The sequence below is a fragment of the Lampris incognitus genome, chromosome 2, assembly GCF_029633865.1.
Source record: "Lampris incognitus isolate fLamInc1 chromosome 2, fLamInc1.hap2, whole genome shotgun sequence".
Taxonomy (NCBI): domain Eukaryota; kingdom Metazoa; phylum Chordata; class Actinopteri; order Lampriformes; family Lampridae; genus Lampris; species Lampris incognitus.
Window position 1 is genome coordinate 131,172,150 of NC_079212.1, and position 24,871 is coordinate 131,197,020.

At 42.8% G+C, this 24,871-nt stretch overlaps 1 protein-coding gene across 1 annotated transcript in view; it reads left to right on the forward strand.

Moving 5' to 3' along the window:
• The window catches only part of LOC130132122 (arf-GAP with coiled-coil, ANK repeat and PH domain-containing protein 3-like), a 125,365-nt gene that overhangs the window by 39,506 nt on the left and 60,988 nt on the right, over nt 1-24,871 (forward strand). The window contains exons 2-4 of the mRNA XM_056301741.1: nt 7,429-7,486; nt 22,405-22,524; nt 23,760-23,813. Of these exons, the coding sequence (XP_056157716.1) occupies nt 7,429-7,486; nt 22,405-22,524; nt 23,760-23,813 (232 nt within the window). The remainder of the gene's footprint in view (nt 1-7,428; nt 7,487-22,404; nt 22,525-23,759; nt 23,814-24,871) is intronic.

A 24,871-nucleotide genomic window follows, 5' to 3' on the forward strand; every position in this document is an offset into this window, starting at 1 on the left:
GACAACATTTTTCCTTTTCCCTTGTTTGAGGCATCGGTGGAAACCGAGTAAAACACAGGCTCACCTTCAGTCAGGGACAGATAATCCAGAATATCCCGCATAGTCTTTGGTCCTAAAACATTCATTGTGATATCTCAGCTTTCGTTCCTCTCAATCCATCTTCTTCACAACATTTGAGTCATGAAACAACTCACCATTGAACTTAGCAAGAGAGTTGGTGCTGTTGTAGCTGAGTCCATGTTTAACAGTATGATACAAGTACGGGGCTTCACTTGCCGCAATTTTGTAATTTTCCACAGTAGATGCCATGAAGGATGCACCGATATTGCTTGCACCTTTAACTAGTGTGGCCTTTTTGTGCATTTCTGTGGAAGCATGCTGAGTCAGGTCATTCTCACCTCCATGGCCAACTGAAACTTCCCTGCGCCATAAAGTACAAAAGGTTTGCGGTGAGTCACCGCTGATGGGCTTAACTCGCGTCTTTTTTAACTTCCCATTGCTTGTTGTGGCTGCACAGCCCTTTCTTATTTTACAGGTTTATCCATATTTGCAGGTTAATCCATATTTCCACATGACAAACCGACTGAACAGCACCAGACATTGCCAGAACCTTTTCTTTTTTTGAAGGAATTGGCACATTTACTGTACATGTACAACAGATGCGCATGAGGAGGGCTGTGATTGGATGATGACAGGTGATCATTCTCACCTGTCGTGATCAGCACTGCTGCTACTGCTGTTGTATCAGCTTTGATACAACCGTGAGAGTGCTCTCTAGCGGTTAGAGTAGAGTAGCAGTCAGTAAACGGGACAAGGGACAAATCAATTTGGCCCAATATAAGGGACATCCTGGCTAATACGGGACGGTTGGCAACCCTGCCGCGTCCATGTGGTGTAGCAGTCTATTCCATTGCCTACCAACACGGGGATCTTGGTTTGAATCCCTGTGTTACCTCTGGCTTGGTTGGGCGTCCCTACAGACACAATTGGCGTGTCAGCGGGTGGGAAGCCGGGTGTGGGTATGTGTTCTGGTCGCTGCACTAACGCCTCCTCTGGTCGGTCGGGGCGCCTGTTTAGGAGGTAGGGGGAGAAACTGGGGGGAATAGCGTGATCCTCCCACGCACTATGTCCTCCTGGCAAAACTCCTCACTGTCAGGGGAAAAGAAGTGGCTGGCGACAACACATGTATCAAAGGAGATGTGGTAGTCTGCAGCCCTCCCTGGATCGGCAGAGAGGGTGGAGCAGTGACCAGGGTGACTCGGAAGAGTGGAGTAATCGGCCAGATACAATTGGGGAGAAAAAGGGGGAACCCCCCCCCCCAAAAAGAATCTCTGTTTGCCTTAACTAGTTGTCACTCTCCATATTCTTACATTGCCTGTATGCACAATGTGACTGGATTGTACCCACACCAAATTTGAATCTATTTTTCAATATTCATCTGCCACATGAGAGATGTTCAATTTTTGTGCAGCCAAATCTATGACCTAAAGTGGCTTGGCAATTTTTTAGGTTAAAATTTGCATGATGTCTGACCATCTACACACATATACACACACACACACACACACACACACACACACACACACACACACACACACACACACACACACTTCCCTCTGTCGGCCATGTGACAATTATTCAGTTTCTTATTCAGTCTGTGACTTGCATTAACAATTACTGTTACTGTTAGACAAGATGATTTTAACTAAAGAATCATTTATGGCTCACATACATTGTAATTATATGAATACACCCTCTTAGGACACACACACACGTGCATGAACCCACACACATAGGCTACACAAACAGCATTTGGCAGTGATGATGGTAATAATTAGATAAATCTGGTGTTTTTGGTGCTGGTATTTTTATTTCTATTTTTTTGGTTCCAGCACTAAGGCTGACTCTCAGTATTCCATGTTTTCCAGCTCCTTTCTGTTATTAATCTCTGCTTCATTTAAGAGTTTCTGCACTCACACATTGACATTATGGCCACTTTCATGATTTCTTCCATGATTTCTTCTAGTCAATAAACACATGATGTGCTCTTGGTTGTTTTTTATTTTTTTATTTTTTGGGGGGGGGATTGTTGTGGTAATGTTTAGTTATATATATTTTCCCTCTGTCACTTTGGCAGGGCCTGCCTGGCATCGTGGCACAGTGTTCTGTCTGTTTTTCAGTGCCGTTTTAGGCCTAGATGTGATGCAGATGTAGAAGTGATGTGACAGATCTAGTCTGGAAGACACGGAAGGCTTTGATATGTCACTGGGATGGAAGATATGTTGTTTGTGTGTGCGTATATGGTTTGTGTGACATTTTTGCGCATTCTATATTTTGCCTACGTGACTTAAAGCGTGTCCTGTATTAGGATATTATTTGTGGTTTGTGTGTGTGTTCTTCCTTTCTGAAGAGATGTGAGGGGATATACACACAAGCTTCATGCTAAAGTACACACGCATGGGGCGGAGAATAGCACACCACTGTTGATGGTTGTTGGGGCTGACGTTGATGCACATGGAGCTAGTACACGTGGGGCCCCTTCCCCCACATTGGTGATGTTAGTGCCAGTACAGTACGCTAGTAGTCACCCAGAATGAGTCCCCCCCCCCCCCCACCACTGACTCTGCCATTCAGGCTGCATCATCGCCAATTTAGCAGCTTTGGGATTAGTCTCACTATACGAGACAATCGGAGATCTCCACCTACCAATGGCTGGCGACTTCTAACGGCGGCGAGAACTGCCGCTACAAACCCATATAATATACACACTATATATATATATATATCCACTGCTCTGTAAATCTGGGAAGACCCTTACTGGAAATGATGCTCTCCCCCCATCCTCCTCCATAATGAAACAAACTGGAGATATAGCGAGTCACTTTGTCACATGGAGAGAGTTTTTTAAAACATTGAAAATGGGTGTCCCGAGTAACGTTGGATTATGTGTCTTTATTTTTAACCAATGAATATATTTCACCGCAACGCAACAGACATCAACCAACTTTGAAGGAGTTTTCTTCAGTGATTGCGGCTGAGCCCTCCTATAATGCACGTGTTGCTGGTACAACAGTGTTTACAGGCACTCTTCTGCATGTTTTTTTTAATATATTTTATTTATTCCTTTTTTTATGTACAATTGTTTTTTACATTGCAACAATACAATGTCAGAGTTTCGGTACATGGGAGGTTCAAAACATAAAAAGTAATAATTATAGTCTAAATATAATACAATGAAGAAAGGGAAAATAAAAGGAATAGAATAAAATACATAAACAAGGAAGGGTTGACCAAAATAAACTTAGGAGGTCGAAGATCACATGATGATAATAAAAGTCACTGTTAGGAGTCTTTCAGGAAAAAAAATGTAAATCTAAGCTGTTCATTTATCTAACGTGTTTAGTATTTTTTCCAAGATGAGAGACGTTTTCACTGCCTTTTTGTTAGAGGTTATTTTGGTAAGGGACTTGAAGAAGTATATCAGATCAATGTAAAATAAACGAATATTGGGCTTGGAGCTCATCACCTTGGATTTGTGAATGTGAAATTTACCAAACAAACAGAATTTTGACAGCATTATCCACAGTAGATGTAGTACAATCAAGGAACAAGACCATACTAAGTAGTTTGTTAAATGTATCAAAAATGATTGATGCGATATCTGTCCATAGCTTGGAAGAACAATTAAAAAATAAATGTAAAATAGTTTCTTCTTTGTTACAGAAGAAGAAACTATTTTTTTCCTTCTGTCAGCTCTGAGATTTTTTATTTAAATTTGCATAAAAACTTTTTGTGCAAATTTAAAGCAAAACATAAGAAGTGCATCTTCCAAAACATAAGAAGCTTTTGTATCACATAGCTGAAAAGTGTTTCTCATTAATAAGACATTTTGCTTCAGATGAATCTATTTTGAAAAATATTGTGTTTTAAGGTCTTCGGCAGCCGTTTAGCATTTACAGTCTTAATCAGAGATGTGAGACGATGGTAACGAGTTCATCCTGACTGAGACTGAATTTATCTGACATCGAACACGTGTGGTTAACAATGACCTCATGATGCCGTTGACTCAGTGGTGGGGAGTGGTGTGTTTTTGGGGAATGATGCATCGCCGATTGACAAACAAAAAGAAACCAAAAGCAAAGCCCGTTTAACTGTTAAAGTTGTGTACTTTCAATTTTACATTATGGGCTGAAAGCACAACCTGGTATACAATCACCTACGACACCAAATGCACAATGAACTATACAAATTCGTTTCTGCAGTGCGCTCCCCGCTCTTCATTTTGCCAGCCCCTCCTATCATTTTACATTATATTATCATTCGAATTCAACAATATAAATCAACCTAATGTGCGGACCACACACACTGTCATCCTGTATTAGTGTAATTTTGTGGTGTGGTAGGTGGAGCAAACTGTAGGCTGTGTAAATAAATGGGCCAGGTGGAGAAACGTTGGCAAAAACAAGCAAAACTAAACAGAAAGTCAGGGAGCGGTTGACAAGGAGATCTAAATGCATCTTTAAGCACGTGTCAAGCTAAGCGGCAGAAAGGAATTCTGGCAATGTAGCCTCCTGGAGCAGGTGATAAAGCTGCTGACTGACGCCTCATGTTGGAAGCCCGCTCAAGGTCGCGACTTCTACAAAACAAGCTAGTTTGGCAGGTGTCGTTGCTTAACAGGCAACCTTGCTATTGTTTACATAGCTCCACTTTGGATAGATTTAGAGTCCCCTTTTGCTCCATCGTGAGTCATTGCTGTTGTTTTATCGAGTGGGGTTTGGGTGGGGGGGACAACATAGAGATTAGGGCGGTGTTGAAACTTCAGGATTTGGCAGCGCGGTGATGAGATCATCCTCCAGGTTTACGGTCAACGCGTTCCAGCGGTGACGCTGTTCCTCTGCTGGAGACACAAGTCGGGCTCTTCCAGAAAGAAAGCCCAGCTGTGTCCTGGGGGGTGGGTTGTGAAAAATGTGTTTTTATTTATTTATTTATTTGGAGGAGGGGGGTTATTATTTTAGTTTTTTTCCCCTTTCCCTTTTTGCCACTCCCTGTCCCTGTGAGCTGTTTTCTGTGCACTAGTGCATATGCACAGAAAGAAAGGTGGTTTCCCAAATACATCTTGTGACATAATGAGACCCCGACTGCAACCGGCCTGAACCATATGTAGAGCAGTTTCAATAACAACACACCCTTTACATGCGACATGAATGTGTGCGTATGTTGTGTTTTTGCGTGTGTTTGTGTGTGTCTGTCTGTTTCAGGGTTAACAGAGAAGAGGACCCTCCTGGCAATTTCTCTTCCCCCAATCACCTGACATCATATAACCCCACACACACACACACACACACATAAACACACACACACACACACACACAGAGCTGAAGGGCATAAGAGTTTAACAGACAGGGTGGGGGAGTCAACCGCATTCCACTTTCTGAATTATATCATTTATGTGAAATTGTCTCGATGTGACGAGAGAAGCGCTAGAGATTAGAGGACTAGGCGCCCTGGTAGCCAAATGGTTACAGCGCATGTCACATAACTGCAATGTCCCTGGTTCGATTCCAGCCAGGGACCTTTGTTGCATGTCGTACATCTCACTCCCCGCTCATTTCCTGTTTGCCACTTCACTGTCCTCTATCCAATAAAGGCAAAAATGCCACACACAAAAAAAATCTTTAGAGATTAGAGGACTAAAGATCAGCAGAACAAAGACTGAGTACCTGTGTATAAATAAGCAAGTAGAAAGTCCAGGATTGACCTTAGGAGGAGAAGATCTCCCAGAACTTAACAAACTCAAGTACTTAGGATCAACAATACAGACAGAGGGCGGTGGTGAGAAGGAAGTCAAGAAAAGGACACAATCTGGGTGGAATTCATGGAGAAAGGTAGCTGGAGTACTTTGTGACAAAAGAATGCCATTGAGGGTAATGGGCAAAGTATACAAATCAATGGTTAGGCCTGCCATGCTCTATGGTATGGAAGCAGTGACAACAACTAGAGGCTAGAATCTACATTACAGGTAGCAGAGATGAACATGCTGCACTGGTACTTGGGAGTGACTAGGAAAGACCAGAAGAGAAATGAAGAAGAAGGGAGAGCTACATTCAAGATCAGAGGAATGGATGAGAAATTGAGAGAGACAAGACTGAGATGGTTTGGACATGCACAGAGAAGAGGCATAGACTATATAGGAAAGAAGGTATTGGGCCTGGAAATATCTGGCAAAAGAAAAAGAGGAAGACCAAGGAAAAGATGGAGAGACCAGAGAGAGGAGGGCATGAGGAGGGTTGGACTGCAGGAGAGTGATGTGTCAGACAGAAAGCTATGGAGGGCATAAATTCGCTGTTGCGACCCCTGAGAAACAGGGAGCAAGCCGAAAGAAGAAGAGTCTCAGTGTAAGTGATAGCATGACATCTCATTTAGGGGAAATCTTTTTTGGGTGCTGGTGTCAACAGTTCAGTAGAGTTACGCCCCGATTCTACTGGGAGGTGTTTTCGGAGGAAACAAGCCTGTTTTTGTTACACACTACATAAACTGTCTGACTGTGAAGATACCCCACTTCGATGCTCTTCTAATTAGCATGTTAAACACTGGCAGGCCTCAAGTGTGTGTGTGTGTGTGTGTGCGCATGTGTTTGTGCCTGAGGCTTATGTGTGTGTGTGTGCATTCTGTATGCGTGTGTTTCTGTGTGTGTTTGCCCTTGTACTGGTGTTTGCCTGTGTTGACATTAGTATCAACAATATGTTGATATGTTTATTTGAGTTTTGTGTGTGTGCCTTTGTGATTGTGCACTGCGACCTAATGCGAGCTTTGGGTATTTTTAGTTTCTGTGGTGACATCCTGCTTCATCTTACAAGACTTAAAAGTGAGGACCGCTGTCTCCACTTTGCATCATTTAGTGATTTAACAGTAAGACTTTAGCTTGTAATCTTTGCAAATGATGCCTGTGTCAACCGATTAGATGTTTAAGGTTGAGATTGCAGCTGAACTCTTTCTGAGGTGATAGGGATACGGGCTCATACATATAAGATATAGGTAGATAAGGGGTTTTGTTCATGTTTATTATGTAACATTGTGCTTTTTTATTTGCGCCGTTAATTTTCTTTCTTCTCATCTCTCTATTTTGCTTTCATGTCATGCTCTTGCTTCCTTCACTTCTTGGTCACTTCCACGGCATCTAATTTTTTTTATCCATTCATGTTCCACTTAAAATCCAATTAATATGATATAGGAATAGTTCCCATTTTTGATGTAACATTTTTTTACCACTAAAACCAAAAATCCGCCCCAAATAAGGATTTAATATTGCTCCAAGTGAAACTGTAATAGTTTTCAATAAAAAACACGTGGTGCTGGATACAGAAATTGTTTTCTGTTCTGATTTGCCACGCAGATCTGTAGCTCACATGCTTTGTGTTTTCTCTGCAGGGCTGGCATCGATGAGGTGGAAACAGATGTGGGGGAGATCGAGGCTAAGCTTGATAAGGTAAGACTGAACCAGGAACATTCAGTGCAAGTCTGTTATATCCCCCCAGATATTCCTTAAGCCTCCAATGGGATCATCCTGTAGGATTTTAGCTATTCTTTAACTCGGTGTTACCTTTCACTTTTTCGCCTGGAGTTTATTGACACTAGAACTACTACTACTACTACTACTATTACTACTACTTTCTGCTGGTCCTACCAGGGGTCGCCACAGCGGATCATCGATTTCTATTTCTTCCTGTCCTCTGCATCTTCCTCTGTGACACCAGCCGCCTGCATGTCCTTCCTCACCACATCCATAAACCTCCTCTTTGGCCTTCCTCTTTTCCTCTTCCTTGGCAGCTTCATATTCAGCATCCTTCTCCCAATATATCCAGCATCTCTTCTCCACACGTCAAAGCCATCTTAATCTTGCCTCTCTTGTTTTGTCTCCAAACCAACCAATCTGAGCAGTCCCTCTAATATACTCGTCCCTAATCCTGTCCTTCGTCACTCCCAATGACAATTTTACCGTTTTCAACTCTGCCACCTCCAGCTCCGCCTCCTGTCTTTTCGTCAGTGCTTCTGTCTCCAAACCATATAACATAGCTGGTCTCACGACCATCTTGTAAACCTTCCCTTTAACTCTTGCTGGTAACCTTCTGTCGCAAATCACTCCTGACACTCTTCTCCAACCACTCCACCCTGCCTGCACTTTCTTCTTCACCTCTCTTCTGCACTCCTTGTTACTTTGGACAGTTGACCCCAAGTATTTAAACTCATACGCCTTCATCACCTCTACTCCCTGCATTCTCACCATTCCACTGTCCTCCCTCTCATTCACGCATAGGTATTCCGTCTTGCTCCTACTGACTTTCATTCCTCTTCTCTCCAGTGCATACCTCCACCTCTCCAGGCTCACCTCAACCTGCACCCTACTCTCGCTACAGATCATGTTTGCAGATATCTTCTGCAAACATCATAGTCCATCATAGTCCACGGAGACTCCTGCCTGATCTTGTCCGTCAACTTATCCATCACCATTGCAAACAAGAAAGGGCTCAGAGCCGATCCATGGTGTAATCCCACCTCCACCTTGAACCCATCTGTCATTCCAACTGCACACCTCACCACTGTCACACTGCCCTCATACATATCCTGCACCACTCCTACATACTTCTCTGCAACTCCCGACTTCCTCATACAGTACCACACCTCCTCTCTTGGCACCCTGTCATATGCTTTCTCGAAATCTACAAAGACACAATGTAACTCCTTCTGGCCTTCTCTATACTTCTCAATCAACATTCTCAAAGTAATCATTGGATCTGTGGTGCTCTTTTGCATGAAACCATACTGCTGCTTGCTAATAATCACCTCTCTTCTTAATCTAGCTTCTATTACTCTTTCCCATATCTTCATGCTGTGGCTGATCAACTTTATACCTCTGTAGTTGTTACAGCTCTGCACATCGCCCTTATTCTTGAAAATCAGTACCAGTATACTTCTTCTCCACCCCTTGGGCATCCTCTCACTTTCCAAGATGCTGTTAAACAATCTAGTTAAAAACTCCACTGCCATCTCTCCTAAACATCTCCATGCCTCCACAGATATGTCACCAGGACCAACTGCCTTTCCACTCTTCATCCTTTTCATAGCTGCCCTCACTTCCTCCTTGCTAATCCACCGCACTTCCTGATTCACTATACCCACATCATCCAACCTTCTCTCTCCCTCATTTTCTTCATTCATCAGCCCCTCAAAGTACTCCTTCCACCTTCTCAGCACACTCTCCTCACTTGTCAGCACACTTCCATCTCTATCCTTGATCGCCCTAACCTGCTGCACATCCTTCCCAGTAGGTCCCTCTGTCTAGCCAATCGGTACAAGTCCTTTTCTCCTTCCCTAGTGTCTAACCTTTCATACAACTCACCATACACCTTTTCCTTTGCCACCTCTCTTTTCACTTTACGCTGCATCTCCTTGTACTCCTGTCTACTTTCTTCATCTCTCTGACTATCCCACTTCTTCTTTGCCAACCTTTTCCTCTGTATACTTCGCTCTACTTCCTCATTCCACCACCAAGTCTCCTTGTCTTCCTTCCTCTGTCTAGATGACAAAACAAATACCTTCCTATTTGTGCACTGGTTGCCCAGCCATCCGGCAACTCTTCACTACCACTCAGTGTCTGTCTAAACTAGTCCTGGAACTCCACACCACAGCCTTCCGTCGTCATCTTCCAACATTTGATCCTTGGCTCTGCCTTCACTCTTTTCCTCTTTTTGCTCTCCAAAGTCATCCTACAGACCACTATCCGATACTGCCTAGCTACGCTCTCCCCTGTCACCACCTTGCAGTTTCCAATCCCTTTCAGATCGCACCTCCTGCACAAGATTTAGTCCACCTGTGTTCACTTTCCTCCACTGTTGTACGTCACCCTGTGTTCTTCCCTCTTCTTGAAATATGTATTCACCACAGCATTTCCATCCTTTTCACAAAATCCACCACCATCTGTCCTTCCACATTTCTCTCCTTGGAACCATACCTGCCCATCATCTCTTCATCACCTCTGTTTCCTTCACCAACATGCCCATTGAAATCTGCTCCAATCACCACTCTCTCCTCCTTTGGTACACTCTCCGCCACTTCATTCAACTCACTCCAGAATACTTTCTCTTCCATCTCACACCCAACTTGCAGGGCATATGCACTGATAACATTCAGCAATACACCTTCAACTTCCAACTTCATACTCATCATGCTGTCAGACACTCTCTTCACCTTCAACACACTTTAGGCATACCCGTCCTTCAGAATTACCCCTACCCATTTCTCCTCCTATCCGCACCATAGTAGAAGAGTTTGAACCCACCTCTGATACTCCTGGCCTTACTCCCCTTCCACCTGGTCTCTTGCACACACCATATATCTACTTTCCCTCTCTCCATCCTATCAGCCAGCTCCCTCCCTTTACCAGTCACAGTGCCAACATTCAAAGTTCCGACTCTCACCTCCACACTCCTACCCTTCCACCTCTCCCGCTTCCTCTGGACATGCCTTCCCCCTCTCCTTTTCTGTCGCCCAACAGTAGCATAGTTTCCACCGGCACCCTGCTGGACAACAGTACCGGTGGCAGTTGTTGGTAACCCAGGCCTTCGCCAATCCTGTATAGACATTTGATTTGTGATCCGCATATTTGATTTGGCAAAAGTTTTATGCCAGATGCCCTTCCTGACGCAACCCTCCCCATTCATTCGGGCTTGTGACCGGCACTAAGAATGCACTGGCTTGTGCATCCTCAGTGGCTGGGTTGTGTCGACATTAGAACTAATTTGTAAAATACTAGTGAGGTAGTGAACTGCCAAGTTAGAGATTTGATGCCCACAGGGGCAATCCATATCTATCTATCTATCTATCTATCTATCTATCTATCTATCTATCTATCTATCTATCTATCTATCTATCTATCTATCTATCTATCTATCTATCTATCTATCTGTCTATCTGTCTGTCTGTCTGTCTGTCTGTCTGTCTGTCTGTCTGTCTGTCTGTCTGTCTGTCTGTCTGTCTGTCTGTCTGCTCTTTCTCACATGCCTACACACACACACACACACAAGCTAAATGTCAAGGAGTCTTCAAGGTGGTTTAAGTGAAGCAAATGCCACCAATTTGATGCAGTGGCATATAATTGACATTAGACATTAGGTTCATGTGCTATCAAATATTTAACTCGTGTGTATACACATTTGCCCCCCCCCCCACTGGGCCATTAGCAATCACGTGTTTTTGAATTTTTGAATGTAAGCACCTCTCCCTTCCCCATTGGACGTTGTGGTGCAGGCAGTTAATGATGTATTCTTTCCCATGTAACTTTATTGACAGCTGATGGTTGCTTATGGCATGAAACAGGCTTGTACTGTCTCATAAAGAATTTGCTCAAATCACTGGCCTTTATATACAGTGGCTTGCAAAAGTATTCATACCCCTTGAACTTTTCCACATTTTGTCACGTTACGACCACAAACATAAATATATTTTATTGGAATTTTATGTGAAAGACCAACACAAAGTGGCACACAATTGTGAAGTACAAAGAAAATCATACATGATTTCAATTTTTTTTTTACAAATAAAAAACTGAAAAGTGCGGTGTGCAAAAGTATTTAGCCCCCTTTTCTCTGAGTGCAACCAATTGCCTTCAGAAGTTGCCTGATGATTGCTGAATGATCGAATGTTGATTTAATGACTAAATAGAGTCAACCTGTGTGTAATCTAATCTCAGTACACATACAGCTGTTCTGTGATGGCCTCAGAGGTTTGTTAAGAGAATATTGGGGAGCAAACAGCATCATGAAGTCCAAGGAACACACCAGACAGGTCAGGGATAAAGTTGTGGAGAGGTTTAAAGCAGGGTTAGGCTATAAAAAGATTTCCCAAGCTTTGAGCATCTCACGGAGCACTGTTCAATCCATCATCCAGAAAAGGAAAGAGTATGGCACAACTGCAAACCTACCAAGACACGGCCGTCCACCTAAATTTACAGGCCGAACAAGGAGAGCACTGATCAGAGATGCAGCCAAGAGGCCCATGGTGACTCTGGACAAACTGCAGAGATCCACAGCTCAGGCAGGGGAATCTGTCCACAGGACAACTATTGGTCGTGCACTGCACAAATCTGGCCTTTATGGATGAGTGGCAAGAAGAAAGCCATTGTTAAAAGAAAACCATAAGAAGTCCTGTTTGCAGTTTGCCAGAAGCCATGTGGGGGACCCAGCAAACATGTGGAAGAAGGTGCTCTGGTCAGATGAGACCAAAATTGAACTTTTTGGCCTAAATGCAAAACGCTATGTGTGGCGGAAAACTAACACTGCACATCACTCTGAACACACCATCCCCACTGTCAAACATGGTGGCAGCATCATGCTCTGGGGGTGCTTCTCTTCAGCAGGGACAGGGAAGATGGTCAGAGTTGATGGGAAGATGGATGGAGCCAAATACAGGGCAATCTTGGAAGAAAACCTATTGGAGTCTGCAAAAGACTTGGGACTGTGGCGGAGGTGCACCTTCCAGCAGGACAACGACCCTAAAAATAAAGCCAGGGCTACAATGGAATGGTTTGAAACAAAACATATTCATGTGTTAGAATGGCCCAGTCAAAGTCCAGACCTAAATCCAATTGAGAATCTGTGGCAAGATCTGAAACTGCCGTTCACTTACGCTCTCCATCTAATCTGACTGAGCTTGAGCTGTTTTGCAAAGAAGAATGGGCAAAAATTTCAGTCTCTAGATGTGCAAAGCTGGTAGAGACATACCCCAAAAGATTTGCAGCTGTAATTGCAGCAAAAGGCGGTTCCACAAAGTATTGACTCAGGGGGCTGAATACTTTTGCACACCGTACTTTTCAGTTTTTTATTTGTAAAAATTTTTTAAAATCATGTATATTTTTCTTTCTACTTCACAATTGTGTGCCACTTTGTGTTGGTCTTTCACATAAAATTCCAATAAAATATATTTATGTTTGTGGTCGAAACGTGACTAAATGTGGAAAAGTTCAAGGGGTATGAATACTTTTGCAAGCCACTGTACATGTGTGTGTGTGTGTGTGTGTGTGTGTGTATGTGTATGTGTGTGTGTGTCCTCATGTATCTCCTGCCTACTAGGCAGCCATTCAGGGTGCTGAACTGTATAGTTATCCTGTTAGAGCCTCTCCATCTCAAGTTGTGAAAGTAGCTTCCTTCTAGTGATGTTTGAGCATTGAGCCACTAACTGCTTCTGAGTCAGTGTGGAAGTAGGTCTCCTACTGGTCCACAGTTCCCACATTCGCTCCATATAGCCCCTATCCAGGGGTCTACTGTTATAGTAGCATTCCATCAATTCCAGGTTCTTGGCCCTTGTCCATGAATGTCTTGCCAGCCACCTCCTATATATGGATGACATCAAGCTGTAAGCCAGGAATGAGTAAGACATTGACTTGCTGATTCAACTCACCAGGATTTACAGTGACAATATCGGTATGTCATTCGGACTGTACAAGTGCGGTCAAATGGTGGCAAAAAGACAAAAGGTAGTGAGTACTGAAGGGGTTAAATTACCAGATGGCAGGATAACAGACATACTGGGCAGTTACAAGTACCTGGATATTCCATAGGCAAATGGAAACCATGAGGTGGCAGCAAGGAGGTCAGCTACAACCAAATACCTCCAGAGAGTGAGGCAGGTCTTGAGGAGCCGGCTCAGATCCTCAGCTTGAGGATCCAAGCCATTAACACATATGCCCTACTAGTCATCAGATACCCAGCTGGAAAAATAAGTTGTCCAAAGGAGGCAGTAAAGGCCATAGATATCAGGACATGGAAACTCCTCACAATGCATGGCGGGTTCCACCCTAAGTCCAGCAGCCTTAGACTGTACGATAAGTGAAAAGATGGAAGCCGAGGGTTAGTGAGTGCCTGGGCCACTATCCAGAATTAAACAAGGAACATTGATAAGTACATCAGAAAGACGGCCCCCCAGGATGAACTGCTGAGTGAGTACCTCAGGCAGCAGAAGACAGAGAGTGCGGAAGAAGAAGAAAATGAGGTATCATGGAAGCTCAAGCCCCTCCATGGGATGTACCATCAACAGATAAAATATGTAGCTGATATCAAGAAATCCTACCAGCAGCTAGAAAAGGCAGAACTGAAGGCACAGAGGCTCTGATCATAGCAGCACCAGAACAGGCACTCAGGACCAGATCGATTGAGGCAAGGGTCTACCTCACCAGACAAGACCCAAGATGCAGGCTATGCAAAGATTGACAAGCAGATGCTGGCTAACCAACCAGACATTGTGGTGGTCAACAAGGAATAGAAGAAAGCAGCAGTGATCAATGTAGCAATCCCGAGTGATGGCAACATCAGGACGAAAGAGCATGAGAAGCTAGAGAAATACTAAGGGCTGAGGGAAGAACTAGATAGGATGTGGAAGGTGAAACCCACAGTAGTCCCAGTGGTAATAGGAGCACTAGGGGCTGTGACCCCCGAACTGGGAGAATGGCTCCAGCAGATTCCAGGGATATCTGAAGTCTCTGTCCAGAAGAGTGTGGTCCTAGGAACAGCTAAGATATGGCACAGAACCCTCAAACTCCCAGGCCTCTGGTAAAGGACCCGAGCTTGAGGAAGACACACACCACCCGAAAAAGGGGTGAGAGGGAGATTTTTATATATATAAAATGTTCTTGGCCAACAGTAATATTATCTGTACTGTAGGTATCTACACTCCATTAGCAAAATCAGATAATGCCAATCCAGTCAATGCTAATATGTTAGGCAGTTACATCATGGCCTTGTCTAATTGCTTTTAAAGTTGTTTCTCAATAAAAGCTGGAGGAGTGGTTGTCTCTAATGTAATCAGGGAAACGTCTGAGGTGCATGAGCTGGTCGATGCCTCTAGAGAAAAGCTAATAAACTGTCAAGTGGAGGAGCATTTAGAGGATGAGGTAGTGTGTATGCCATCATTGACGACCAATGGTCATCGCATAAACCAGCCCCCACCCCACCCCTTTGGGCCCCCTTTCTCTGCTACCTCTTTGTTTTTTTCATTTGTTTCAAGAATTACCCTTTCTCTATCATACTCTTTTTTTATACTGTGCCCATCTGACTGTCTCTCTGTTTCCATCCTGCGGTCCAAAGACAGTGTCTTTCTTTGCAACCACTATTTGATATTGTGGCTAATACTAGGTAGGCTAACAGAATTCATCCACATGGTCATTAAAGGTCACTATGACAGCTTACACCTACCTTCAGTATCCTGCGGAAAACATAGCATATTTAATGCCATGTCTATCACAATGATGGGCTAGCTAGATGATGTGGGTTTTATTTGATGCTGCAATTAATCACGTACTGTCATTGACGAATGTATTGTTTATGACCCCAAACACTTCTGCTTGTTAATAGGTACAACAGATGACATTGAAATGAGATGTGAAATGTGAGCCTAATCCCCTTGCACCCAGCTCTGCTCTGTAGTTTCTGCTACCGTTGGTCATGGCAGCCCACCTTTGAACTCTGAACTCTGAACCCTCTGTCCTTAAAAGTTGACCATGATCAGGGTGAATGGTCACCATCAGTCCGATAGGTTCTGTTCAGCAGTCTCTATACAATTCTTTGTGAGGCGGCTCTGAAAGCATCTGGAAAGTCATGTTTGGCAGAGCTAAAAGCACTTAGTTTAGAACTTGTTGGCTTTTATACTGATGACAGCTGAACCTGCACACATCCCAGTAAAATGTTTCGACGAGCATGAAAACATGACGTACACCATTCTGTCCCTGCTGCTGGCAAAACATACTGCAGTGCTGAAGTGGAAGGAACCAGGTTTGGTTTCAAGCAAATTACCTTGCAATCGGATGAGGATATTTATTATAATTTTATTTTAAGTCAAGTGTCTATCGTGTTGCTCACTTTTTCCCCAAATTAGTTTCATCCTCATGGTTTTACACACTTGTTGTCCTGCTGTGTTCACTGCTGCACAACATGCAACTGCATGCAAGTCTTTTTTACATGGCATATCAAGAATCTCACTATTCTGGTTGTGTCTCTCACTCTGTCTGACTTCATGTTTTTTTTGGGTTTTTTTAACCCCAACTCCCTTGCTCCTCAACAGACTTCTTTGGATCCAATGGCTTCAGTTGTTGTAAGGTTTTGCTACTAATTGACCTGTCTGGTTAAATTGAAATAAAAAATTAAGCAATTGAAGGGGCTGAACATAACCTCAAAGTGTTCTTTCAGTTCACCCAAATGCACAGTGAAATGCAAACAGTTAATTTTGACTGGCTGTAAATTTACACTGGGGTTGTTTCTGTCTGTAAGTTGAACAGGGTTTGTCACTGAGATATGTGGTACCAGTTGACTAAGGGAGCGCCCCCTCCTTTGGTCCCCCCCCCCCCCCATCTCCTGCAAAAACCCTGGCAGATATGCATGGCTGAACTGCAGCGGTTCAGTATAGTAAATAAAGGAGTACTTTCTCCCATATCAGGCGATGTGTTGACAGATAGGCTGTCAGCCAGGGAGCAGCATCAATATGGGCACCCTGCTGCTTTTTATGTGTGTGAACTCATCTCAGTGTGGCTCACATACAGATGATACATGTGCATGTGCATATGATGCACGTTCAACAATGTGTACTGTGTAGCTTGAACACAAATGCCCATGTACAGATACATGCATACAGAGTGTGAACATGTACACTAGGAAAACGAAAAATTCACGCAATTAGAAAATGAGTCACAATCTCAGTTTGGTTTTTACTCACATAATCTGTGGAGCTTTTATTTGTTAGTCATGCTGCTATACCGATAGAGAGACAGACCATTTGCATGCTAGATTACTGTTGCTGGGGCATAAATGTCCATTAAAAAGACTAAATGGTACCTCATCGCTGACACGTGCAGTAGTATAGCTTTACTGTTACCCAGTCCTAGATTATCAGGACATCTTTGCATCCTTTGGAACTCTTGGGAGTGTGGAGTAATTGAATGCTTTCTCCACCCTTTCTCATACCCCACATCCCCAACACACACACACACACATACTCAGCCACTCCCTCTCTGTCGTCCTCCCTTTCTTTCTCTGTAATGCACATTCATCCACACAGCTCTGTCAGGGGAGTTGTAAGGACAGTGGAGCACTCTGTAGCGTCTCTTATTACCTTTAAAGTGGCAAAGTAGCGGCTAGTTATTCATGTGGCGTTTAAACAAGCACATGCAGTCTGAAAGATGTCTGCACCTGGCCAAGCACATTTTTACAGTTATGGTGATGAGAACTTATTTAGATTCCTGGCTGGCTAGAGACACTGGTTTTAGAGTCAAGATTTAGTTTATTGTAATTTTCCTTATGTACCTGCATACATAAAAAAAACCAAAATGCCATTCCTCCCCACCCACAGCAGTGTAACAGAAAAGACAAAAATATATATCTAAAATTTCCCTAAAAAAGATACTATTGAAAACAGAAAGAAAAACAAACAGTTAACAACACAGCCATTAAAGTGCAACACAGTCTGTTTAAGTGCAACGCAGTCCTATTTCAATTGAGTGTTGATAGCTGGTGTCCGTCAACAAGTGACCAGCACTGATGGGGGATGGGGGGTGGGTGGGTGTAGATGGTAGGTGGTGGGGACACAGTTTGTTAATGATCCTGACTGCTTGCAGGTAGAAGCTACTTAGCATTCTGCTGGATTTAACACAGATGCTCCTGTACCTCTTACCAGATGGCAGGAGGGAAAACAGGTTGTGAGAAGGGTGGTGGGATCCTTAATGATGCTAGAGGCTCTGCGAACACAGCGTTGATGGTAAATCTCCAGCAGGAAGGGGAGAAGGGCACCAATGATCTTGCTAGCTGTCTTCGCTATACTTTTCAGCTTGTGTCATTTGGTCGCTTTGCGCTTACCGAACCAGGAATTGAGACTGTAGGTTGGAATGCTTTCAATGGTGCCCCTGTAAAAGGTGGTGAGGGCTGGAATGGGAAGACTTGCCCTTCTAAGTCTCTGAAGGGGATGGAGCCTGTGTTGGGCCGTTTTAACAATGACCCAAGTGTTAATGGTTGAGGTCAAGTTGTCCACCAGGTGCACTCCCAGGAACTTGATGTTACTGACCCTCTCCACAGCGGCACCATCGATTGTCAGCAGCATAAGATGGTGCCTGCCGGTCCTCCTGAAGTCAATCACCAGCTTAGGGAGAGATTGTAGGATTCACACCACGCTGTTAGCTGCTACAGTTCCATCCTGTATGCAAATTCATCATTATTGCCGATGAGAACCACTGCTGTTGTGTCGTCAGTAAACTTGATGATGTGGTTGGTATCAAATTTGGCAGTACAGCCATGGAAGGGTGAACAACAGGGGGCTCAGAACACAGCCCTGGGGTGAACTTGTGCTCACTGAGATGGAATTTGATGTGTGGCTGCCCATCCTGACTGTCTGCTGCCTCTACATCAGGAAGTCGAGGACTCGGTTGCAGGTGTCAGTGTCCATATCCACCAACCTCAGTTTCTCCACTAGTTGTGGTACGATGGTATTAAATATCGAGCTGAAATCGATGAAGATGATCCTGGCATAGGTGTTCTTCCCTTCCAGATGTGACAATGTGAGGTCGTATTATGTAGATTTTGGGTCTTCTGGGGCTTGGTTGGCTCTATATGTAAACTGTAGGGCAGTGGTCACCAACCTTTTCAAGCCTAAACTCACATCCCAAGTCTAAATATAAACCAAGATCTACCACTTGCAATAAAATGACGAGAAAAAAAAGACAAGCCCAAAATGTAGTCTACTTTGACTCTTAATTTTGTTACCAGTCAGTCATAAGCCAATTATTTTTGTTTCAAAGCCCCTATCAAATATTTGTCTCCCACCAAGATCACAAGCCAATCATAATTTAATAATGACAACAGGTAAAGTATTCATTTAATCATACAAATAGTATAATCAGAAGTAAGTGCAACTATCATTCAACATTTTATGACAACAGTCATATTAAAAATTTTCAATATTTCCACAAGCCTATCACTCATTCACCATTCATAAAACCTCACAATCAGTCAATTACAGGCCTAAGCCAATCTTGTACAGTGCTGTTTCACTTTCCCTTTTAAACAACATACAACACACATCATATCCTTTTGTAAACAATAGCGTACAACAGATCATATTTCAAACTGACAATACTCACTCACTCTGATGGCTGTGGGTGAGGACTCCCCCCCCCCCCCCCCACACACACACACACACATTCAATGTGATGGCTGTGATTGCACACTATCAGCAAGTGCTCTGTAGTCTGGCTCATAGTTTGATACAGCAAGTCTGACACTGTCTGTGAGCTGTCTATTAGTTAGACAAGACCTGTTCTTTGACTTGATTATTTTCATCTGAGAAAAGGCCATCTCACAGAGATATGTTGATCCAAAGTAGGCTTTCGCCCAAAGTGCGCAAGAGGAAAGGATGGGAGACCTTTCAGTGTGTACAAGACCCCGAAAGTCACTGTCTCTTGATCTTGCTTTCAACTCGATGTCATTTTGCAAGTCAATTATCTCCATGTCAACTCCTATTGGTAAAGCAAATACTTGGTGGAATTTTGCAGGCACCTCTTCAATTTCAATGGGGAGGAAAGGGTTTGAGATAAATGCAACAACCTCCCCTGTGTCGTTTAACTCCTGCAAACACCCGATTAATTCAGATGCCAGTTTCTCCAGGTGGGTGCCGAATTCTTGCGGGAGAAAAGCATCTTTGTTTCCGATGTTTTGTGACATTTTCTCTAGTTTTGGAGAGTGTACCAGCCTTCCATTCCTCAGCTGAGAGGCCCACACACCCACCTTGGCCTTAAAGGCATCATGTGTGCCGTGTCTTTGTCTTTTCCCTGAAGCTCATATTTGAGCTCATTCAGTTTTGCTGTTATGTCGGTGAGGAAAAGTCTAACAGCCATGCATCATCAGACAGTTCCTCATGCTCCTCATTTCGTGACTCCAGCAATAATTTGATCTCGGGCAGCAAATCAACAAATTGCTGCAGTACTTTCCCACGGCTCAACCACGTGATACCAGCGTGGAGAATCAAGTCACCCATATGCAGCATCAAGCTCATCTAATAAAGACTTAAACAAGCAGTGCTGAAGTCCTTTTGCGCGAATTGAATTAACAATCATAATGACAACTGTCATGACATGAGACAAGCCTACTACTTCACTAACCAGTGCTTGCTGATAGATCACACAGTGATAGTTCACAAACTTGGGGAAATTGGGATCACGACGGCCCAGTGCAATGAAGCCCGAATGCACACCACACATTGCCAGGGCCCCATCTATAGTGATTGCTACCAGCTTATGAATGGGAATGCTGTTATCATGCCCATAACATATAAACTCATTGTAAATGTCCTCACCTCTTGTCTTCCCTTTTAATGGTAAAAGGGTGAGAAAAGCCTCCTTAGTAGTTGAATCCTTAAAAGCCATGCAAACAAACACCATCAGCTATGCAGTGTGTAACAGCTTGGTCTGTGTTTCTTGGTTTTAGAGGAAGACGAGTCAAAAACTCAACCACATAGATACTGGGGTTTTCACAGTGCTAATCATTTATGGCTATTAATCACAGCAACCTTATCAAGCCCGGTTGTACAGCTACTATTGCATCATACATGGACAATAGAGGCCACACGTAACCAAAACGTTACTCTTGAGTTGAGAGGCTAAAAGAAAAACAGGAGCTAAATAACATGCGTCCATTCACAGCATGCCTGCCACTCAACTCAAAGAATACAAGGCGCTGTCTGATGATGTTGCTTCTCTTGTATCTAGGCAAGTATGTTTTAAAGGTACATTTGCCAATTTCGACTGTTACAAGTGTCTGTCATATCCTGGGATTTGTGAAATTGCAGTGAAAAGCACTGATTAAGTGATTAATCCTTGAGCACTTGTTGATTCACATCCTCCGATAACGACTCCACCCTTCATGTCACAGTGGCTGGGCCAAGTGGCACACTTATAGCATTTTTAATGTCCTCTTTGTTTATGAATTCTTTGAATAACGTCTCGGTGGCAACGGCCATTGCCTCCTTGTATAGCTCTCCAGGTGAACGGTTTCTTATGTTTAACCAAAACATAGCTGATACGGAAGGGTGCCTCTGATGCAGCCTTACTTTTAGCTCTTGGTTTGGTAAAAAGCGACTGCTGTGCTTTCAATATAGACTTGAGCTCGTCAACTTTCTTTGAACGAAGCGTGCTCTTTAGCAGGTAGTTGTCTTTGAACTTGGGTTGGATGGTGTTCTGGTGCCATTCCACGTTACCCTTTTTGAGAGCACTACAGCCTGGTGACAAATCAGGAAAATCGTTTTGTCCTTTACTGTGGTGAATAGAAAATCGTGTTCCCATTCTACGTGAAAATGATGAGTTTTTTGCTTTTTCTATTGTGCCTCCGCCATCATGTATCAGATTCAGGTGACAGTATACATCTCTTGCCCGTGTACTGATCTGTCTATTGTCTCTGGCATACTGATGATTGCCACTTGTCTGTGAGTTTGTGTATGGTCTGGGTAGATTGTAAAACTGAATTGCTCTGAATTGCCAGGATCAGAATCTGATTCTGATTCAGATTCATACAACTTTATTTATCCCAGAAGGTTAATTCAGTAAGCCGTTTGGTCCTGGAGACTTGCCACCTCTGCATGGTTCCAATTGCTTGCATTATTTCAATTTCAGAGATGGGCTCCCCAAGTCTATCTTTAATATTCACATCAATGGAGGGATCTCAAGTTTACAGTAAAAAAAATCCATTAATGGCAGCTCTTCAGGGGGGGTGAGAAGAATAAAGTTTAAAATAAAATTTATGAAATGTATCATTTATTTCATCATGGTCAGTAGTGACTATGTCCAAGGGAGTATAAATTTCTACTGTGGTTTGACAAACCGATGATTGGCGGAGCTGAACAGCCAGAACGATTATTTGTTCCCAGCTGAGCAAAATGGGCGATGTAGATACAAAAGCACCATTGTTTTATCGAATTATTGGCCAATTGACAGGGGAATCTAAAATCTTCCGCCTACCCATTCATCACACCACCGGAAGTCTCCTCCACTTCTTGATAGTTTTGACATCAGTCACATCATCTGCGCGCTTATACCAGTCCTGATTCTCCTGAACATCATTTGGAACTGGAAGAAAAAACTTATCCTTGATCAGCATTTTTACTGAGACACTTAGCTTTGTTGTTGAGATACTTAAGTCAGACATAAGTAGACATAAATAATTCTGAATTTATCTCTCCTCTTCTAAACATGCTTTTATAGATTCACAATATCATTTGGGCTCTCCAAGTCTTTAGATTAAATTGTATGAGAAATGCAACTTTTTGATTCTTGAATATGCTCGTTGAGTGTTCAAAATATTGATTGATTATTTTCTATTTTTCCAGTTGGTGAAACTGTGCAGTGGGATGATCGAGGCTGGCAGGGCCTACGTCGGGGCCAACAAGCTCTTTGTCAATGGCATCAAGGACCTTTCCCAGCAGTGCAAGAAGGAGGAGATGATCTCAGTGAGTAAAAGCCCTTCATTACAGCACTCACGTGTTCTTGGATAGGGTCATCGTTACTGTGATGTGTGATTCTTCACTGAAGGGTTTCTGGAGACCATTCGCTTCATCTAACGCACTTCTTGCAAGTTTTTTTTTCAATTGCATACATGTCATTTCATTTCTTGTGACCGAAGTCTTGTTGTCACTTAAATACTGTACAGTAGTGCTGAAACACTCCTCATAATAAGAGAGAACCTTTCCTAAGAGACTAATGATGTGAAATTGAGAGGAAAAAAATAGAGAAAATCTGTACATATCCAATCGTACAAAAAACATATGACACTTGTATGAAGAAAAGAAGCTAAATCTCTAATGCATGTATATGCCTAATGATTGAATGAGTGCAAAAGCCCATCTATCTGAAAGACAGATAAAAATCTCCCAACTACTAGAATCATATATTAGTTAGAGATAGTTCCAGAGACACAAGAAAACAGACCCCACAGAGAGCCAGAGATAGCTACTATGAAGATGACTGCTCATCCATCACAAACCCCTCCTTTTACATTCCAGAAGAGTTCCCCACTCCAACAATAGTAGCCATTAAGTGTAAACAGTGTTGTCCAGACATAGAGCTGTCTAGTTCTCATAAGCATAAAAGATCTGATCACATGCAGGCATGAGATGTTTACGCTAACTGTTTACATGGCTGTAAGCAATGAGATCTGAAGCTTGTTTTATAGTTTCCCATTATATAGTTTCCCTCCAGAAAAAAAAAGTTGGAAATTATTTCCTGTCTGTTTGGTGGACAACTTTCAGTTGCGTATTCAGAGTCAATATACTGGTAAGACACAGCATATCACTGGACAAAAATGGTTGGGAAACAGAAAAATCTTCCATTTGTAACATCTAATATCCCCTTGCGGGGCACAATATCAAGTCTTTTTGCTTTGTTTTCCAACATTTGGCACATATGTCTTTAAACTTAAGTATTGGGGAAATTCTCGAATTTTGGCCTTATGTTTAAAACTACTTGAAATGAGTCATCTCAGAATGCTCATCCCATGTGCTGGCATTGCCCAGGGCCGATAGTTCCCTGTCACTTTTTTTAAATTACTTTATGATGAACTACTTCATCATGGAAACAAAAGTAACATGACCCATGCACGTCTACAGCCAAATCATTTAGGTTATAATGTGCTCTAACAAGGACTGTGTATGTGTTTGTGTGTCCATGTATTTTTGTGTCATTGCAGGGATGTCTGGAAAAATGTGGAGAAAGCCTACAAGAGATTGTCAACTACCATATAGTAAGACATGCCCTCACACACACTTGACTAGATAAGCCAAATGCCAATACTAGCTTGATATAGCAACCCTAATATTGTGTGTGTGTGTGTGTGTGTGAGAGAGAGAGAGAGAGAGAGAGAGAGAGAGAGAGAGAGAGAGAGAGAGAGAGAGAGAGAGAGAGAGAGAGAGAGAGAGAGAGAGAGAGAGAGAGAGAGAGAGAGAGAGAGAGAGAGAGAGAGAGAGAGAGAGAGAGAGAGAGAGAGGAGAGAATGTTGTCATAGCTGTTGGTTGGTGGATTTGTCAGTGTACATGCATGTTTGTTTTGGTGTCTTTGTGTACACACACACAAACACACACACACACACAAACACACAAATGCTGTTACTGATAATGCGTACAATTCCTGATTTCCTGTCTGATTTCCTTCAGTTAGTGCATGTGACCATTAAATAACTTGGCTCGGCAATTAGTACCTTAGGTGACAGCTGAGAAACATTCGCATACATTCTCTTTTCCGTGACCATGACATGGTCTTTCATGCTGTTGGTAATGTCCGCCGCCTCTAGAATCACATCCATATGTATGCCAAGTGACCCAGGATCAAATAAATCCCAGCCGAGATTTATATCCTTGTGTCTTCCCTGGCCTATCTCCCTCTAATTTTTCCCTGTCCAAACAAAAATAGAGTTGGTAAGTGAACGGCTGACTCTCTTTAAAAGATATAAGAAAACTCAAGGTAGTAGCAATGATATATACTTAAAAGTGATCAGAAAAATCAAAAGCTGTCTTCTTGAAAAGTCTCAAAATCTCTAAATCTCCTGTTGAGCCTTCGTAATATTTATTTCATCATAATCACTTCACTTACAGTATGTACTGTGCAAGTATACATACTAAAGATTAATATTCCCATGATTCATTTGCCAATGGTATAGCTTTATATATTAAACATGGAAAAAAATACAACAAAGTGTAGGTAAACATAGCCATTCATAGGAATTGTGTCACCATGGTAATATTACAGTGAATGAATTGATATTCACATAAGATGTTTCTTCATTCTACGCTGGACCTAAATTCC